At 45.7% G+C, this 18,384-nt stretch overlaps 1 protein-coding gene across 2 annotated transcripts in view; it reads left to right on the top strand.

Moving 5' to 3' along the window:
* Positions 1-18,384, top strand: part of VANGL1 (VANGL planar cell polarity protein 1) — a 45,965-nt gene that overhangs the window by 3,370 nt on the left and 24,211 nt on the right. For both annotated transcript variants that reach the window (XM_042031758.1, XM_042031760.1), the window contains exons 2-4: positions 4,556-4,847; positions 6,586-6,712; positions 9,921-10,528. In XM_042031758.1, the coding sequence (XP_041887692.1) occupies positions 4,765-4,847; positions 6,586-6,712; positions 9,921-10,528 (818 nt within the window). In that variant the 5' untranslated portion in view covers positions 4,556-4,764. The remainder of the gene's footprint in view (positions 1-4,555; positions 4,848-6,585; positions 6,713-9,920; positions 10,529-18,384) is intronic.

Raw genomic sequence — 18,384 nt, 5'->3', positions numbered from 1 at the left:
AGGAAAAAAGATTTCTCAGTGCAATAGCTTGTGGGCATCCATTACCCTGTAGACAGCTGGTGCTGTTTAACAAGTGAGGCTGACGGCGTTTGGAGCTGGATTGTGCGCACATCCTCACGGACACTTTTGGCTGCTTGTGCTCCAGATGGCACTTCCAAATACATATAACTTCATGAACTAACTGGTAAATCAACTCTAACTGATTGCAAGTTTTAAACAGAGTAAGACTGAAACTGTACAAAGATTTCAAAGATGAGCTGCTCTGGAGTTATTTGCCTCACTTCACAGGGGAAAATCCATCGGGGAAGCATGGGATGTAAAAGAGAGCTGTTTGCGTTTGCCCTCTTTGATTTAAAGATGTAACTTGCTCTTTTAAATTTCTCTTGGGCTGGGAGCCAAACTGTGCTCCCTTGAAGACAATCACAAAGCAAACTTCATTGGAAATGGGATTGGGCTTCCAGCATGGAAAATAGCAATTCAAAAGAACTCTTTTTGAGATTTATGAGCATATGAAAAGAGGGAGTTACAATGAGTTGTGTAGCTGCGTAGAAACTGTAATTACAGTGATCTCTGCAGTATTCAGGGGTAACTAAGTTTCTTCACTGTCATGCAGGGTGTGGCAGTCCTCCTTGCCAGGACAGGGTCCCAAAATTTACTTTGGGGTGCCCTTACCATTGTTTTCCATCTAGTACTTGGCTTCTTTCTGCTGTCAGTGAGTAAGGGAAAGGCAAAGTGAGAGTGCTGGCCCTACTGGGAGCAAAGTTCTGGGTGTACAGGTTATACAATTGTCGTGGTGGAGGCAGAGGAGGCATTCCCATCTCCCCTCTAGCTGTTCGCTTGTGCTGCTATTCACCCTGATGTTGGTTTTGATGTTTTGAGCTGTGCTGTGAACTAGGTCACGGAAAGGATCCAAGACAAAAGCGTGGCGGGGGGGAGAAAAGGGATTTTTTGTTTTGTTTTCCAGCAGTGCTGTTTGCTTGCTGAGAATTGTGTTGACACAACCGAGAGTGGTGAACCGTGGTGTGGAGGTGGGAGCTACTTACACCAGCTTTCTTGTCAACGCTGAAATACAGTGCAACTGTACCCTCAGGCCAGAAGAGCTTTGTTTCATGCAGGGCCAGAAGCTCTGCAAACAGACCATGCCTTCAGCAGAGTCCTGTGACATGTAATGATCTTTTGTGAAGCCATTTTAGTTGGCTACATTAGACTCTGAACTCACTTTTTTTTGTGAAGGGATGAGGCCCCAAATGAAGGGGCTGCTGCTTTAACCAGAACAGTTGTTCTTGCCCAGAGGGTTAGGGTAGGAATCATCATTAACAGTGATTTAGTGGTAGAGGTGTGTAAAGACTGTGCTTGGTTTGGGTATGGTTGCATTATGAAGGACTCATGTAGAGCTTGCCTTCTCTAGGTCTCCTCAGGCTCTGGTGGCAGGCACTCTTGGGGTGCTGGCTAATCCAGGGTTGACTTCGGTCTATGCCATTGGAAGAGCTCCCAAGATGTAGTTTAGCTTGTTAGTTGTCTTTTGGTCCCTTCCTTACCTCTTCCACGGTAGTTTCAGAAGCTTTTCTGGGGTAAGGCTGCCTTGCCTTCCTGCTGTAAAATAGACGGGAAGGTTTGGCATGGCTGTGAGGAGTGTGTTTGGGCTGTGCTCCTCCCTCCTTGCCTGGGAGTGGTGTCTAGCAATCCAGGCTACCCTCTGTTGGACAAATCTAGGAAGCCTTCTTGACAATCAGCCTGGGCTGGGCACCAGGCAAAGCCAGCGGTCTTCTGCTTTTTCCAGCTGAGGTTGGGCAGATAAATTTTGTTCCTGACTGTCCGGTGAGTGCCTTGACAGGAAGATCTATTTTTCCACTGGTGTGCCCTGAAGTCAGGGCAAGGAGATGGTGCAGAGTCCCTGAGTTCATCATAGAATCATTTAGGTTGGAAAATACCTCTAAGATTTCTGCTTTTGATGATGATCCAGGAGACCTGATGTTTTTTGGGGGCTGCCTTGTTGACTTTTCACAGAGCTGTGTCAAAACCGTTGCTCTTGCTTACACAGAAAAGGAAAGTTGGCGTGATCCAGCCTGCCCTGATGTTCCTGTGTTGGTCTTTCCTGCCTGGTGCCCAGCACTGCCTTGCTTCACTCACCATCAAATGGGCACTGCTTGTTCATGGTACTTGCCCAGGCAGCCTGTGCATTTCCACAGCAGCCTCTACCTGCAGAAATGTTCCCAGATGCCTCCAGAGAAGTATGATCCCGTGCTGATGGGGTGAGAGGGGTCAAAAGAGGAGCTCTACTCCCAGTCCCTGTCTCAGCTCTGATTCTTTTACCAGGTATCCGGGGGAAAATTCTTTCATGTGGTTAGAGGAAAAGGGTGAGAGTTTATACTTTCCTAGAGGGCTAGGAAAAATACATAACCCTTCCTGATGTATGCCAGCAGCTCTCCTTGCTTTTCCTTTCCCTGTAATGCAGTGGAATGTATCTGTGAAGGTAGGGGTTGTTCTCAAAGAGACTCCAGTAACATGACAAACAGTGGTTTAAGACTACAATGTGTGTCACCTTTTGCTCATCTGAGGGTGTTTCTGGTCTGTGGTGCCTAATGACTGCAAAGTCCTGTGTAGCCATCTCCTCATAGTGCTTTTTGAACGTAGGGGGGTCGTGGCCTCACCCCCATTTATCAGAGGAAGACAAACACAGAGGAAGGATTTTTCTGTGGTTGCCTAGCAGGACAGTAGAGGTAAAAATCAGCTTTAATGAGTCACAGCCTATTGCTGGAGCCGTAAGCTGCAGGCTGTGTGCAAATCTCGGGAGTTAATGAGTGTTAACATCACGTCCTAGGCTGGGGGATTTTTATTCTTGTTACTGTAATGATGCCATCTTCCAAACTGTGCTGTGCCTAGGCTTTATGTGTTACTGTGTTTAAATCCATCCTCATTCCTTTCCTCCTGAAACTGGGCCTTATGATCCCATCCTTATTTGTCCTTTCCGTATTCTCTGATGCCTTTAAGTTTTCTCAAGGCACAATGTGCCCTTAAGAGCTTGGGAATCCTGTACACAAAAGGTCCCCACACCTTTGTGCTTTCCAAGAGCCCTGGAAATCCAAGTTTTGTGCTAATACCTGCATCTCTGGATGCAGTGGGGGTGCTTCTTTACTTCGTTGCAGATTGCACTGCCGGCCAAGGAGCCCAGTGGGGAAGAGGCTTCATTCTTTGGCACAGCTTGCATGTGGTAGAGCTCTCTTCTCTGTTACAAGCTTTTCTGGAGGTGTTAGTGGAGGAATCTTATGGCTGGCAAGAATAGTTGGCCAAAGCAGGATTTCTGTTATTGTCCCTCTGTCTTTGGGGAAGGAGAGGGCTGAAAGTGGTGGTTGCCTGTTTTATTGCTAACAGCTTTGAAAACTGCTGTGAGCAGAAAACTATGGAGGGATCTAATTTAATTTTAAAGTCGTCTTTTGCCCGCTCTGAAAGTACTTTCATGGCTTTAGTCCTGTGTTGGCTGGGGGCAGGAGTTGCCTGGGCAAAAGACGTGTGAGAGTGCTCCTGTGTGCCACAGGAGTGCTGAGCTGTGCCAAGGTACCTCTGTCCTGTAGCTGCCACCCTTCCCTCTTCCCTATTTGCATGTGTTTCCCCAAACCGGTGATTAACTCCTTAACTCCCCTCCTGTCCATTTCTCTTATCACCTAATGCAGGATGTGGATTTGGAAAGCAGGTTGATGTCTACCCTTCCTTCCCACAGGGTTCAGGGGTTTTGACATGTAACTGTTGGGAATTGTTCTAATGTTCCCCTGCTCCTGTTCCAAAAAAACATGACCCTCTTCTGCCCTTTACAGATGTGACTTAAGCTGCTGTTCCAAATGGAAGTACACTCTAAGAAGTGTTGGCCCATATAAGCTAGATGTGATCTCTAATCACCTCTCCCCAGTGTTATTAGTATGTGTATATATATAGAGATGATTTTTAATAAAATTGAATTATTCGAGGCCCAAATTAGCTTCTGGAGGCAAAGGTTACGAAGAGAGGGAGGTGTTCATAGTGCCATTGATTGTATAGTAACTAATGCCTGTATAATGGGCACACCTCGAAGTTGTGAAAACAAAGCAGGTTCAGGCACGGTGGGCTGATTCTCTGCAGCATTTCTCCTAGGAAAGTTGCCCTCACGCCCACCCCTTCCTCCTGTAAATAGTCTATAATGCTGCCTTTCTGAATCTGGGGTTATTTGGGCTGTGTGTCACACAGGAGAAGAGATCTGGTGTTGAAGCCGAGCCTGGTCGTTTTTCTGTGGGTGAATTTTGGTATCTGAGGCTGCTGCGCCTTCTCCAAGTCTCTGTCTCTACCAGGTGGCCTAGTCTGTCTCTTCCAGAGTTTTAGAGCAATGGGCTAGACCCTGCAAAACAGATGCATTGAGTTCATTTAAAGCTCTTCAAATGCGTGTGTTTCACTAGATCGGAAAGAGGTATTGACCAGGACAGGCTTGATGAGTGTGATAAGTGGCCAAAGTGAGGGAATTCCTGCAGTAGGAATGATGTTTTGCTTTGCTTAGAGTGCACTTCCATGCCTGTTTCTCGTTTCTTAGGCCGATCGTGAGAAGCCAAGCGCCCTCCCTCCCCTCCCCTCTGATCAGATTCCTTTTAAGTGAAGCTCGCTCAGTCTCTGGGGACCAGATCTCACCGATGACTGGGAAGCAAAGAGTACCCAGGAAAGCACTTTTACCACGGACTCCACCTCAGGAGCACCAGGAACTCATCTTCTAAATAAAATCTGTGCCCCTTCCGTGCAGACCCGATGTCTGCTGCAATGGATACAGAATCAACATATTCGGGATACTCCCACTACTCAGGTCACTCCAAAAAAGCTCACAGACAAGGGTAAGGAAATGTTTATTTTTAATTACTTACTGCTCTAAGTTAGGACATGTCCTATGGGGAAAAAAATTGTAAGCCAGGATAAAATCAGTGGGCGCACATCTCTGGAGGAGATAACACGGGGAGAGTCCTCATGGGGAACACAGGGAGACTTGAAGCTGCTAATTCAGTGATATTCAACCTGTTGGATGTATGCTGGGGTTATGTGTGGCCAAAAAGATTGGGATAGTGCCAGCAGAAAGAAAAGATCACCTAACTCCCCTTGTCAAGGGTGAGGGATGAGTGCAATATCTGGGGAGAAGACTTCTTAGACTTCCTAAACTGGTAATTGCTGGTTGTCTTCTGATGCCATTTCTTTATTCTATAATAAGAAGTTTTCCTGCCTCTCCCCACCCTCCTCCAGGCGACTCTGTTAATGGGGTTTTTTTAAATAGAATTTGAGTGGTACTTGAGTAGGCAACAAGTCCTTTATCAGCATTGATTGGATTAGAAGTCAGGCTTTTCTGAACTTGAATAGCAAGTCCTCTCTGTTGTGGTAGTTCAACAGCGTGAAAACCCATCTGCTCAGAAACTTCTGATTATTTGGAAACATTTTCGGTTTTTCTTTTTTTTCCTATGTCTTCCTTAGTTTTACATGTAAAATCTGTGTCACTTAGTGTTTGCATCTTATTACTGAGCTGGTCCAAAATAATTTTGCAATTCGGAAGCAATTATCCTGTGTGGTTGGAAAAAGAATTCTTCCATGAAGTCTCTTTGCTCACAGTCCAGTTATTGAGTAAAACAGCTCTTGTTTGCCTTTTTTTCCTTCTTTAGCATCCAACCCCCAATACAGATTGCCCTTTTAAACTTAGAATGCTGTGTGGAAAGAAGCCTTCAGAGTTCCAAAAACAACATAAAAATCCTAGAGCCCTTAAATTGGAAAAAGTGTCATCCCATGAAACCTTTGGGCTTTGGTAATTCTAAGAGAGAGGCAGAGCTGGGATATTAATGAGGTTTAAGCCAGTCCCTGAGCACAGTGAGGGTTTCCAGTGCAAAGGCTGCTTTCCTGTCCATGTGGGAAGGGAGAGGAACACATTGGTGAGCAGATTGGTAGGGCTTAATTCATCTTGAGACTTTCTCAGATGAGAAGCTGTGAGGTCTGCAAGTGTACTCTGGAAATAAAGACTGGCCTTGTACCCTTGATGTTCTCGCTCTCTTTGTGAGAGGTTAACTTGAGGTTATTAACCAGTGGAAATAAACGTCACCGATTGTCCTACAGTGTTAAGGTCAGAGATGACAAGACTCTGCTTTGCAGGAACTAAAGCTGTATTGATTCACTCCTTATGTTAACTGGGCATGTCCCTGTGAGACATTTTATTGTAGGTAGAGAACTGTGTAGACCAGTAAATCCCAAATGGAATTGTCAGTTGTTTGGAGAATGCAGGCTTCCCTTTCAAGCACAGCACTGAACAGGAAGCTGTTTCAAGAGAACATGAGGTGGTGGGCGTGCATCTCTGTCCTCTCCTCTCCTATCACTGAGGGAGTGGTCTGTCCCAGCCTCCAGGCTGTCACCTTCTCTGGGCAAGATCCCTTTCTACCTCCTCCAAAGCTCATTTTGTCACAGCCTGAGTTTATGTTTATCAAGAGATGGACAAGCTTGACTGATCTAATGCTTGGGGCACCTTTTGCAGGTAGAGGTGCAGCACATTTCAGGCCCTGGAAAGTAACTGGTAACATTATTCTCCTCCTCTGTTTGCACAAGGAGCCGGGACAGACACAAATCTCCCCGAAGCAAAGATGGCAGTCGGTCAGAGAAGTCCGTCACTATCCAGACACCTCCTGCAGAGCCGCTGCTGGGGAACGACGCCTCTCGGGCAGAGGAGGGCCAGGTAAGGAGGGTGTGAAAATAAACATGGGGTGTGTGCTGTGTGTGTGACTTACTGGTCGTGGGTAGGAAGAAAGAATTGCTTGCATGCCATTGAGTAAAGAATCATGACTTATGGGTGCCCTGTATTTGTGCCTACAGCCAAGGTCTCAGTCACTTCTGTCTTCTTCTGAGGGCGTTACTTTTGGCAGCACCAGTGCTGATGTGACAACTCCTTGGGCACTAATTTGCTCTGTCTCCTGAGTGTCATCTGCCAGGCTCTATAGAAACATCTGTTTCCATCATCTCACTGTGCATTATTCAGGCCAACCCTTTCACTTGTATGTATATTTCAGTTTTTAAGCCGGATTTGCTCCAGGTAATCATGCAAAGTACATTAGAATCAGGATTCCAATAGGGAAAGGAGTAAAGAAATGTAAAACTAGTGTGAAATAGCTGTGAAAGAGGGTGAACTCAGAGAAAGCTGGTACATTAACAATGGGTTAAATAAAAACTAGAATAATGCTGCATTTGGATTGCACCTAGGATGGACCCAGTGCTCTCTCTGCTCTAGCAGGTGATGTGAAGATGCATATTTATTTTCAAAAAATGGCTGGTGCTGCAAGACCTGGAGTGCAGCATCAGTACCTTCTGGGCTGGATTTGGGGTTAATCCTTGGCTGTGGTGCTTCAGTTCTACCTTTTCCAAAAAAAACAAAAAAAACCCCAAAACAAAACAAACAAAAAAACCAGTGTCCAGTTTCCAGCCAAACTGTGTTTGGTGGTAGTTGTGACAGTATTCGTGTAGTTACTGGTGTGCTCATTTCATGTCCTGTAATTGGGTATTTTGTAATCAGATGCTTGTTTTCATGAGTCCCAGCTTTATTTCAAATAGTTCTAAAGGCAAATTCTTAAGTCCTTGTTTTCATGCAGACCTTCTCAATTAAAGCCAAAGCTAAATAAGTTGATGTGTGAACCAGACTTTTCTCAGTTAGGTCCAACAACCATGTACCACTAGAGATTCAGCCTCATATTTCCTCTCCTGTGAGGAAAGGCTGAGAGAGGTGGGGTTGTTCAGCCTGGAGAAGAGAAGGCTCTGAGGTGACCTTTTTTTGTGGCCTTTCAGTATCTGAAAGGAGCCTGCAAGAGAGCCAAAGAGGGACTTTTTACAAGGGCATGAAGTGATAGAACAAGGGGGAATGGCTTTAAACTGAAAGGGGGGGTGGGTATAGATTGGATATTAGGAAAAAATTATTTGCTGTGAGGGTGGTGAAGCACTGGAACAGGTTGCTCAGAGAGGTTATGAATTCCCCATCCCTGGAAATGTTCAAGGCCAGGTTGGATGGGGCTTCAAAGAGCCTGGTCTGGTGGAAGGTGTCCCTGGCCATGGCAGGAGGGTTGGAACTGGGTGATCTTTAAAGTCCCTTTCAACCTAAAGCATTCTCTGAGTCTATGGTTTCTATATAATTGCACATTTTTTTGCATTAGGCTGTGGTCCACTTTTTCAAGTAGAAAGAGTTGTAAGGGGTAGGTAGACTGTTACTAGGGTTGCCTGTTGTCTTCTGGGATGTAGCCTTGAGCTGCTCTGGTGTTCCTGTCCCTTCTCTTTTCCTCACGATTTTGCAGCTCATCAAATGGAGGAAACTATGCAGAACTATTTAATGCATAAACATAAAATAGTTGAAATGCTTAAATTGCTTTATTGGAGATGCTGTTAAAGAGGGAAATGTGGTAGGAATATGCTGCCTTTCAGGACATACTACAATGCAGATATCTCTTCTGGGGCCTCTGCTTTGGTGAGAAGTGACTCAAAAAACCCCTCATATTAATTCAAGATGCTGACTGTTTGTGGTTGGTCTGTCTCAAAACCCTACTGCTCTAGGCATGGGAGGTATTCATGTCTTGGAGTGCATTACAAGTTAAATCCCTGGAGCTGGGAGTTGTTCAAAGTAGTTGTGCTGCCTCAGTCTACTCCTTTCCCAAAGACTCTTTCCTCTAGCCCTTAAAAAGAAGTGAATAAAGGTTTAAAATCGTGCCTGTCTCTTTAAAATAGATTGTTTCGGTCAGCATGGGCAGTTGGAGAAGTCTGAGGGAAGTTGTAAATGCTATTAATGACACAGGCTGCAGGAAGATATTCTCAGGAAGAAAAGAAAAGTGTGGTTCTGAGTGAGCATTGCAGCTACAAAGGTGCCAGGTGCCAAGCAGCAGAGCACATGCATTGCCACTCTTTGGCATGCATTTGTGGGAAGCATCAGGAGCCTTTATGTGCATGAGTCACTCCAGCAGCAGCTGTGAGTCAAATCTATACATGTCAGTGTAACTCTTTGGCTCTGCTAGCACCTGGAAGGAGCAACTGGAGGCATTGTAACATGGGAGAACCAAAGCAGACATTGTCTGATGGTAGCTAGGGAAGAAATGAGACTTTCAGAACACGTAGTGTAATCTGAACCTTGCCTATATGGTGACTGTATTTCAGGTAAGCCTCTCTGTGAATAAGTGGCATCTGACAATGGCCTGGGATGTGATACCAGAGCTACTTGGCAGTCTAGGATCCTCTGAACTTAAAAGCCCCATACCTGAAAATATCCTCTGTGGTCACCTGTAATGTGTTGATTTAAGTAAACTTTTGTTAGATTGTCAGCTACTGAGAGCAGTGCTACTGTAGAGGACAATAAAAGTGGAGGAACTTGCTGGAGGTGTGGTTGCTTCTGTTACGGATGGAAAAATAATGTGTGAACATGTTTTTGATTGTGTAACAACAACAACTGGCTTGAAACACTGAAATGAAAATTTCCCTTCCAGGTGCTTTTGTGGTGCAGTTGCACTGCAGAATTTGTGGGCTGGAAGAATACTAGTCCTTGCCCTGGACATGGGAACTGGTGATTACTACAGTTTCCAAGACTTATGTCATGTTACTCGTTAAATGTGCTGGAAGAACCACCTCTGGGGGTACAGTGAGTGGCACAGCAAGCTGAGCTACCTGCTCTGCAGTTACGGGCTTTTAGCATCTAATGTTTATAGTCACTGGTTTGGACAGGTTGCTGCTGTTTGCAAACGTTTACTAATTGTCAGGGTTAATTATTCACTGTGTTGAAGGTGTTGCTTTTGCTATGTATTTTTTTTTCTGGAACTTAAGGCTGTCATAGCAGTCTTTCCAGGTAAGAAAAATAGAACATCTGGAAGGAATAGCCTGATTTTTTCAATGTTATTTCTGTTTATCTCTTCCTCCTTCAGGATGACAACTGGGGTGAGACCACGACAGCAATCACAGGCACCTCTGAGCACAGTATTTCCCAGGAGGACATTGCCCGGATCAGTAAGGATCTGGAAGACAGTGTTGGGTTGGACTGCAAACGTTACCTGGGCTTAACAGTGGCAGCTGTTCTCGGACTCCTAGTCTTCCTTACCCCCATTGCCTTCATTCTGTTACCCCAGATCCTGTGGCGAGATGATCTGGAGCCGTGTGGTACTGTCTGTGAGGGACTGTTCATCTCTGTGGCGTTTAAACTCCTCATTCTCCTGATTGGGACCTGGGCTCTTTTTTTCCGCCAACCCAAGGCAGATCTACCGAGGGTGTTTGTGTTTCGGGCCCTTCTGCTGGTCCTCATATTCCTCTTTGTGTTTTCCTACTGGCTCTTTTACGGCGTTCGCATCTTGGACTCGAAGGACACCAACTACCAGGGGATAGTGCAGTACGCCGTGTCCCTGGTGGACGCCCTGCTCTTCATCCACTACCTGGCCATCGTGCTGCTGGAGCTGCGGCAGCTGCAGCCCACGTTCACCGTCAAGGTGGTTCGCTCCACGGACGGAGAGGCGCGGTACTACAGCCTGGGACACCTGAGGTAGGTACAGGCCCTTGGAATCCAGTGGCGGACGTAAGTGTGGCTCTGCTGTGGCATGAAGCATCAGCTGCTCTTGAGTATGTGTTATTGCTGGTTCCTGAATCTTCCCCCAGAAGAATTCCTAGAGTCCCTCCGAAGTTACCAAACTGAACCTCTCTGCCCCCTCTCTGAGTGTGGGAGAGGCTGTACCTGCCTCAGAGGAGTCCTGTGCATTTCAGGAAATGAAAAGAGCTGATGTCACAACTTTGGGATGGTCACTGGCCAATGCCTGATGAGATCTTTAAGATCCTTCTCTGGGCTTCTTGCCCTTTCTCCTTACTGGAGGAAAATAGAGAGCTCTCCTTGCATAGCTGGGGCTGGCTTGTGCATTTAGATTGTACAGGCCAGGCACTGCTTTGGGAGCAGCCCTTCAGGCAGAGCATATCTGCTCAGAGACTCCTGTCAACAGGCCAGGCCACGTGGCAGGGGCTGAAGGTTTAGCACGATGCTCTTTTTGCCATTAGGTATGGATCAGTTTGCTGGGCTGGATGTATCTGTGAGCGTTTGGGAGCTGTAGGTACGACATATGCATGCTGCTTCCACATTCCTGCTGGCATTAGTGCTTCTCTCAGCAACGGTACAAAAAAGGACAGGTGTCTGAACTGCCTTAGTTCCTGTGTCCTGCAAAGCTCTCCAGAAATCCCTTAGTTCCTGCGTCCTGTGCAGCTAGCAGCTGAGCCCTGGAGATGATTCTCCAGGCTGAATGTGCACTTAAACATCTGTTCAGCTTATCCTGTCCAGACCCCAATGGCCTGTGTATCTGTGGCAGATGAAGAGATTAGCATCTGCTGCTTTAAGTGGATGTAGGAACAGTCTCCTGCACCCGTTAGCTTACCAATGGAATTGCTTTGAAGCAGATTTAGTGGTTCAAGCTCAAGTCTGGGAGTTTTCTCCTGGATGTTTCTGGCTTAATAGAAGAACTCGAGGCCTGTTGGGTGAAGTAGGTCTGGACTCTGCTTTGTTTTCCTTCTCTATGAAATGTGAAGGGGAGAGCCCCTCTTTTGTGATGGAAGTGCACCCATTCACTTAATTAAATGCCTCTTTCAGGAATTCAAAAAATGAACTAATATCAGTTGGGTTTCTTGTGAAATCAATTTTTTTTTTAACTTAATTGCTCTGTGGTCAGTGATCCAGCATAACCTATAAGATGAGAGCGATGGAAAGATGATTACCAAAGTTTCCCTGTGCCACAATATTGTGCCTTGAGGTGTGATGAGGCAGTTCAATCATAAGTAAATTCTGCAGAAAAAGTTTGGCATGTGTCTGTATTTACCTGTATATACACACACAGCATGCAGATTTGGTTTGAGAGAGTTTGCTTGGTGGTAGATTGTGGGTTTGTGTTCAGAGGAATTGAGATCCTACATCTGCCAAAGTCTGCATGCCTAACTTGCCATCAGAGGCAAAGAATTTGCTTGAGAATCAGGGCCTAAATATTTAATAGGGCGTGTTAAAAACAGTGTTTTCTGCAATTCTTTCTTTGCAGCAAGGTTTTGAAATGTCTTGGGTGATGCTAAGGCAGCAAAGAGTTGTAAAAGCTAGGGTAAAATCTGAGATGTGTGAAAACTTGTAACTCCTCGCTTGTTGGCAAGCTGATTTCAGTTTCATTTGGTACATGGAGTGTGCCATGCCGCACACAGGTGCTGCAGCGTCTTGTGCTACAGAAGAGTCTCGTCAAGTGTGTCTGATAATGCTAAACTAGTTTTGCTTTTTCCTTAGTTTGACAGATGAGTTCAATGTGTATTGACATGTGTTTTGAAACCTGTGTGTCTTTGCATATTTACTGCTGCAAAGGTAAAACTGTAGGTTTGACTAGGGGCCACGTGTCTCCCAGCTAAGGAAGAGTTTGTCCTCTCTGAGTGTTACTTGTGTGTAGGTGGTAAGGAGAACTTCTGATCCTGATAAAGAGTGTGGCTCCAATGTGACAAACTGTGTAAAAAGTGAATGTAGTTGATATCTCCTTCAGCTTCTAAGGGCTTAGGATTGTGAGATGTTTGTGAAACATGAACAAAAAAGAGAACTTGATCATCTTCACGGCATAATTTTGCAGAGTTTTCATGAAGGTCTTGTCATGCTTGTTGGCGAAATGTAGGTTGAGGTCACAAGGTGTTGCCTTCTGTCTCTGATTGACTCTCTGGCTGAGGCATCAGGCTGGAATGGGAGGTCTGTTGATGGGAAAATGTGAAGACATGAAAGGACAGTCTGGATTTCAGGAAGACTGGAGAAGCAGCCTTGTGGGTGTGCCGGAGAGGGGGTTCTAACTATGATGGAGTAGGCATGTACCACTTTCTGCTGCCTTTGGACTCTGTTTGCCACCATGCATGCTTGCCTCATCCCAGCACTTTTAAGGGGTCTTGGAGAGGTTCTGAGCTGCCACCTGGAAGGAAGAAAGCATGCTTTAACAGCTATAGCAATCTGATTGTCTCCTGAAGTCAAAACCATTTGTCTCTTTACACTCTCAAATATCTTAAAAGTTTTGATCACTAACAATCCATGGAGTCTGTCTTCTTCAGCAGTCTAGTGTGCTCTGGAGAAGCTGGTGGTGAGAAGGGACTTGAGACATCTTATGTTTTTCAGTGTTGCTTCTTGGAGTAGCTCTTTTTATTGTTTTTCACATCAAAATTGTTGATATCGCCCTTTTTAATCCAAGATGGAAGCTTTCCAATTCTAGGTCTTTTCTGGTGAGGCAGAGGGAGCTGCTATGTAAGTATGAGAACAACATGTTTTCTGGGGGAGAAAGGAAGAAAACAATAGCTCAGCTGCCCTTCTGGCAAACAATGTTTTTGTGAGGCAGGGTACAGACAGGATTTTCCACCCTCCTTGGCTCCAAATGCCGTAAAGAAGTTGAAAGTGCTGAGTTAGGTATTCCACTCCACCCCTGAGAGCCCTAGGTCCAGGAGGGTAAGCATATTTGGGAGTAGTTCCCCAAATTCATATTCTAATCAGCCTATTAATAGGCTGGCTTGGTCCCACCCCCAGCACTTTGGCTATTTTCTTCTGGGAGACTTGACTGCCAAAATGAATGTTCCCTTTGGCATTGATTCAGGAGCTTGGAGGGGGGAGGTGAAAATTAAATAGGAGTCTCAATGAGTGTGGTGCCAAGTCTCAGCTCACTGACTGCTCTGCTGCTCCTGGTAGGAAGGGTCACCAGGCAGGGCAAATGCTTTCTGGTCGTATATGTGGGTGAAGAGCAGGGAGCAGCAGAGATGCAGGAAACGTCAAGCCTGGGAAAATGCAGGAGGTTGGGTGGGAATGGTGGCAAAACTTTGAAAGCAACAGCAAAGGGAAATGAAGGTGGGGGAGCACAAGAGTAGATAACTTTTCAGTTGAAAGGCCGATACTTTTGTGAGTGGAGGCTTGGATTTGCAGCAGAGGCTTCGGTTTTTCCCTGTAAATAGGGATGCTGATGAGACTTGTCATCCGCAGTTCAGTACTGTCTTTTATGGCTCAGAAACTGTGTAGGAAAGCTCTTGCTGGAGAAACCCTGACTTTTCTGAAGTTAGGGTGCAAAACATATTGCCTTCCTATCCAGTGAGTGCTCTTTCCCACCCTAGAGCTTTGCTAGTCTGGACAGCTCAACAAAATGAATGGCTTCTAATACATGTGGTAATTACTGATCTTCCACATAGTCCGAATGTTGGGCTGCAGTATAGTTAGTCGTGGTTTTCTGAGGTTAGAAATGTTTGAGAGTGGGTCCTTCTCCTCCTTTTTGCTCATCCTTGCAGCAAGTATATGAGGAGCAGGACTGTGATAGTTCATCTTGTGTCGGGCTGTTTTAAGTAGTAGGAGTTTCAGTCGTCTTTTGTGTCTGTCCTGGTTTAACCCTAGCTGGCAAGTAAGTACCACACAGCCCCTCACTCACTCTTCCCCACCTCACTCTGTAGTATGGGGACGAGAATCAGAAAAAAAAGGTAAAATCTGTGGGTTAAGAACAGTTTAATATTTTAATTAATGTAAAATATAATATTAATTATAATAACAGTGATAATAGTAGTTGTAATGAAGAGGGGAGAGAGGGGAAATAAAACCCAAGGAAGGCAAGTGATGCTCAGTACAGTTGCTCTCCACCCACTGACTGATGCCCAGCCTGTTCCCAAGCAGTGGTTGGTGGCTCCTGGCCAGCTGTCCTCAGATGATACACTGAGCATGATGTTCTGTGGTATGGAATATCCCTTTGGCCAGTTTGGGTCAGCTGTCCTGGCTGTGCTCCCTCCCAGCTTCTTGTGCAACTCTTCACTGAATGGCAGGGCATGGGAAACTGAAAAGTCCTTGACTTAGAGTAAGCAGTACTTAGCAACAACCCAAACATCAGTATACGAAGAAGAAAAGTAAAGCAATCCCAGAGAAAACCAGGTCACTGTCCTTTGTGGCGTGGGCTTGCCTTTAGGAACTGGGAAGATGGTGGGGAAGCCTGTGTACACCTTTGGAATCAGGGTACAGGTTTTGCAGATGGCTGTGAGCTGGTCAGTGTTCTCTTGTCAATCTAATCAAGAGAAGCTTAGTACTCAGAAATAGCAGTTCTGTACGGTAAAAGTGTGCTTGAACATTCCTTGTATCCCTGTTACCCATCTCCGTTTGGGTATATGGATGTTTGCTGAACTGTGGTTTGAAAATTCAGGAAGGGAACAGCTGCTTCCTCAAAACAAGTATGTGTCTCTGAAAATGCTGTACCTTCCCTGCAGGAATTATCAATGCCTTACTGAGACACCCAGTGGCTTGCACACACTCACAAAAGAAAGTAGATGCAGATGTGTTCTGTGGAAGGGGGATGCATTCAGCCTGTCTTCCAGCTGCTTTGGGTGTTTGTTGGACCTGTTGCTTATAAAGCTGATCTCTAGGTTGTCAGTATTTACTGATTACTCTGAGTGCTCTCTTGTCAGGCATCCCTTGGTGCCACTGGTACTTTGTTCACTACGGGGGGAGTGTGTGGAGGGCTAATGAGTGGGAACAGGCTTCTCCATATTCCAACCTGCATTTGTAAGCGTTGACATCTGATCTTGTTGCTCAAATATGCCCCCACATATCAAGGGTGATTTTTTTTTTCTAATGATGAGTGCGAGGTCAGCATTTGAACTGTACAGAGTGCTCTTGCCTGGAGTTGTGTCAACACTTACGCTGTTCTAAAATCTTTCTACTCCTCAAAAGGAAAGCTTCCATGGAACCTCTTGGTTTCTGTTTCTAGCATGGTTGTAACTGTGGGTTTAGGCAGCTGGATCTCTTCCCTGAGCAAGAGCTGCTAAAATCTTGCTGGTTTCTGGTGAAGGAACTTGACAATGTGTGTCTAATTGCATTGTTCCTTCATAGTGTGACTGATCTCACACATACACTTCTGTGATATTTCTGTTTCCAGTGTGGCAGTCAGAAGAGGGACTGCAGAACAAGCATTGGTGCACTGTAGTGCAGTGCTGTACCTGCCGAGCTAAATCCTGCTGGAGACACTCCAGGCTTCTCCTTCTCCCCTGTGTGCAGTTTGTTTGGTCTGTGTTCCCAGGGCCTTGAGGAATTACGCTGGCCCTCCTTTCTCTTTGGGGTTTCTTCAACCTCATCATCTTCTGTAGTGATGCACACTGATGAATCAGATTGAGCTGATGAGTTTTTACCTTGTTCTGTAGCAAAACATATTATTAACTGTCCTGCTGCTTTGATTGCAGGAACTTGCTAGAACAGCATGTTACACAGACTTTGCTGACCAGCTCTGTTGCCAGAGCCTCCAGCCTGTGTGAGATTAGCCTTGTTCTTGAATACATTTTCCCTGTCCTGAAATCCGTACAAGGTGTCCTGATGCCCATTTGTGCGAGTTTCTCCCGCCCATCACCAAACATGACGAGCACCAGCACTGATCAGTCTCCCCTCCCAAGAAGTTCTGGGATAGCCGGCTAAATGGGTGTTAATTGCATCTGCAAGTGTGAAGCTCCTGGGGAAACTGAGGGGTCCCCTCCAGAGCAGCTTCTGAGGGGTGTCAGACTTGTGACCCCCTGCCCAGTGTCTTTCCAGCAACACTTCACAAAACTGGGTGTTCACAACCCCTTTTTTGCAACTTCTTGCAACTCATCTGGGCAGCTTTTCCATGCTCCCATTCCTGAGCTTGCTGAACTCTGTTCACAGTGGGCAGTTGAGTGTTAGCACCTTTGAAACACCCATGCCATGGAGCAGTCATGGAGTAGGAAAGAAAGCTCTGACTTGTGGATGAACTAATAATGACTTATATGGGAAGAGACTTTCAGCCACATTCTTAACCATTTTTAGTCACAGGCCATACTATTCCCTCCTGCCTGTGTCTGCTGCCTCACCTCTGGAGGATGGTGCTGCAGAGATATGATTGCTCTAGCCAGGAGGGTATCTGTGGAATTGCAGAAGGGAATTTTCCAGTAGCCTCTAAAAAAAAAAAGTACTGTTCCCTGCTGAGTAGGGAGCAGTCTCCTTTGATGTTCCAGATGAGTTATGGGAATGGTGCCTTGTTCTGTTTTACAAGGGTCTGTTTGGTGGTGCGAGGGCTGTGTTGCCAGCAAAGTTCAGCTAGGACTTACGACATGGGTCAGAGCAACAGCTTGTTAAGAGGCTGCTTGTTTGTGGCAGAAGTGATCAGCAAGCTCCAGGAATGCCAGGTACTCCTCATTAGAGGTGAGTGGAAAGTCTAGGATAGACCATAAGTATCTGACCACATGCACAACTTGTCTGGGAGTTTCTGATGCGGTAAAGTCTGTCTCCAAGCCTGGGAGGGCTGTGCTTTTCTGAAAGGAGCATGTTTTCCTAGCCTCTTACCTTTCTGCATACGCTTTCCAGATTTTACATATGGCTTTTCATATTGAGCTGCTCCTTGTTTTGATAAAGAGGAGAGAGCTTGGGGAACTGAAGTGCCCACATCTTTCTGCCCTTCTCCTTTCCTCGATCTTGATCCCTGATCACCCCCAGCACCCCTCATGCACACACCACTTCTCCTCTCCTCTTCACCAGGAGGAGCACGAGCTGAAGGTACCAGACCCCAGGCCATGTACCAGTCTTATTTGTGCTCCTGCAGATGCACCAGGCAGCAAGGGCAAGTGGTGCAGGCTGATTGTTATACCCTGGAGCTGTCTTGCATTTTTGGAATACTTAATACTTTAAAAGTTTACAAGCCTACTTGTAGGTGAAGTGCCCGCTGTCAATTATTAACCCACCTGGCCAGTACAGTATTACTTGCTCCCTGGTGAGGAGCTGCTCGGCTTCGTCTTTCTGAAAGAGGTGGTGTGGAGGAAATGCCATTGGGTTCATCTGCAGGGATTTCCTTTCTTGTTGGCTTGTCTTTCAAAACCAATACTGCCCAGAAGTACAAGAACGGTATGCACTCCAGCCTACCCTGTACTTAGGGGGTTTGTCATGGAATTTCTGTTGCCCTGCTGTCCCTGCCCTCCAAAGTGCCTGTGTGTACCACCCACGGAGACAGATGGCCTCCCTAAGCTGCCAAACAAATTTTGTGGCCATGAAGGTGCTTTTATCTTTGAATGCTGCAAAAAAAGAAATCCACCCTCTCAACCTTTGACATCTGTTTCTTGTGGTGAGTGATGAAATACAAATATTCTGCGAAGAAGTGAGCTGTGTGCCCTTTGGGGGAAAAGAAGAGGCTCGCTTTTTGTTAAGAGGACAAGGAATTGTGAATTTACAGTTCTCATATAGCACAACAAATAATGTCCAAGAAATATGGAAGCTAATTCCTGACTCTGCCCTGAAGAAATAAGGAAAAGTTAATAGGGAGTTGTGTGGTAGCAATAGAATTTTTAAAAATTATTTATTTATTAATGGCTATAAAACTGAGGGCAATATTTTCACTTATAACTCGA

The sequence above is a fragment of the Corvus kubaryi genome, unplaced genomic scaffold (genome assembly GCF_017639235.1).
Source record: "Corvus kubaryi isolate FWS band 111438036 unplaced genomic scaffold, C.kubaryi_AGA036_p1.0 37341, whole genome shotgun sequence".
Classification (NCBI taxonomy): Eukaryota; Metazoa; Chordata; class Aves; order Passeriformes; family Corvidae; genus Corvus; species Corvus kubaryi.
This window is presented reverse-complemented; position numbering and strand designations above follow the sequence as displayed.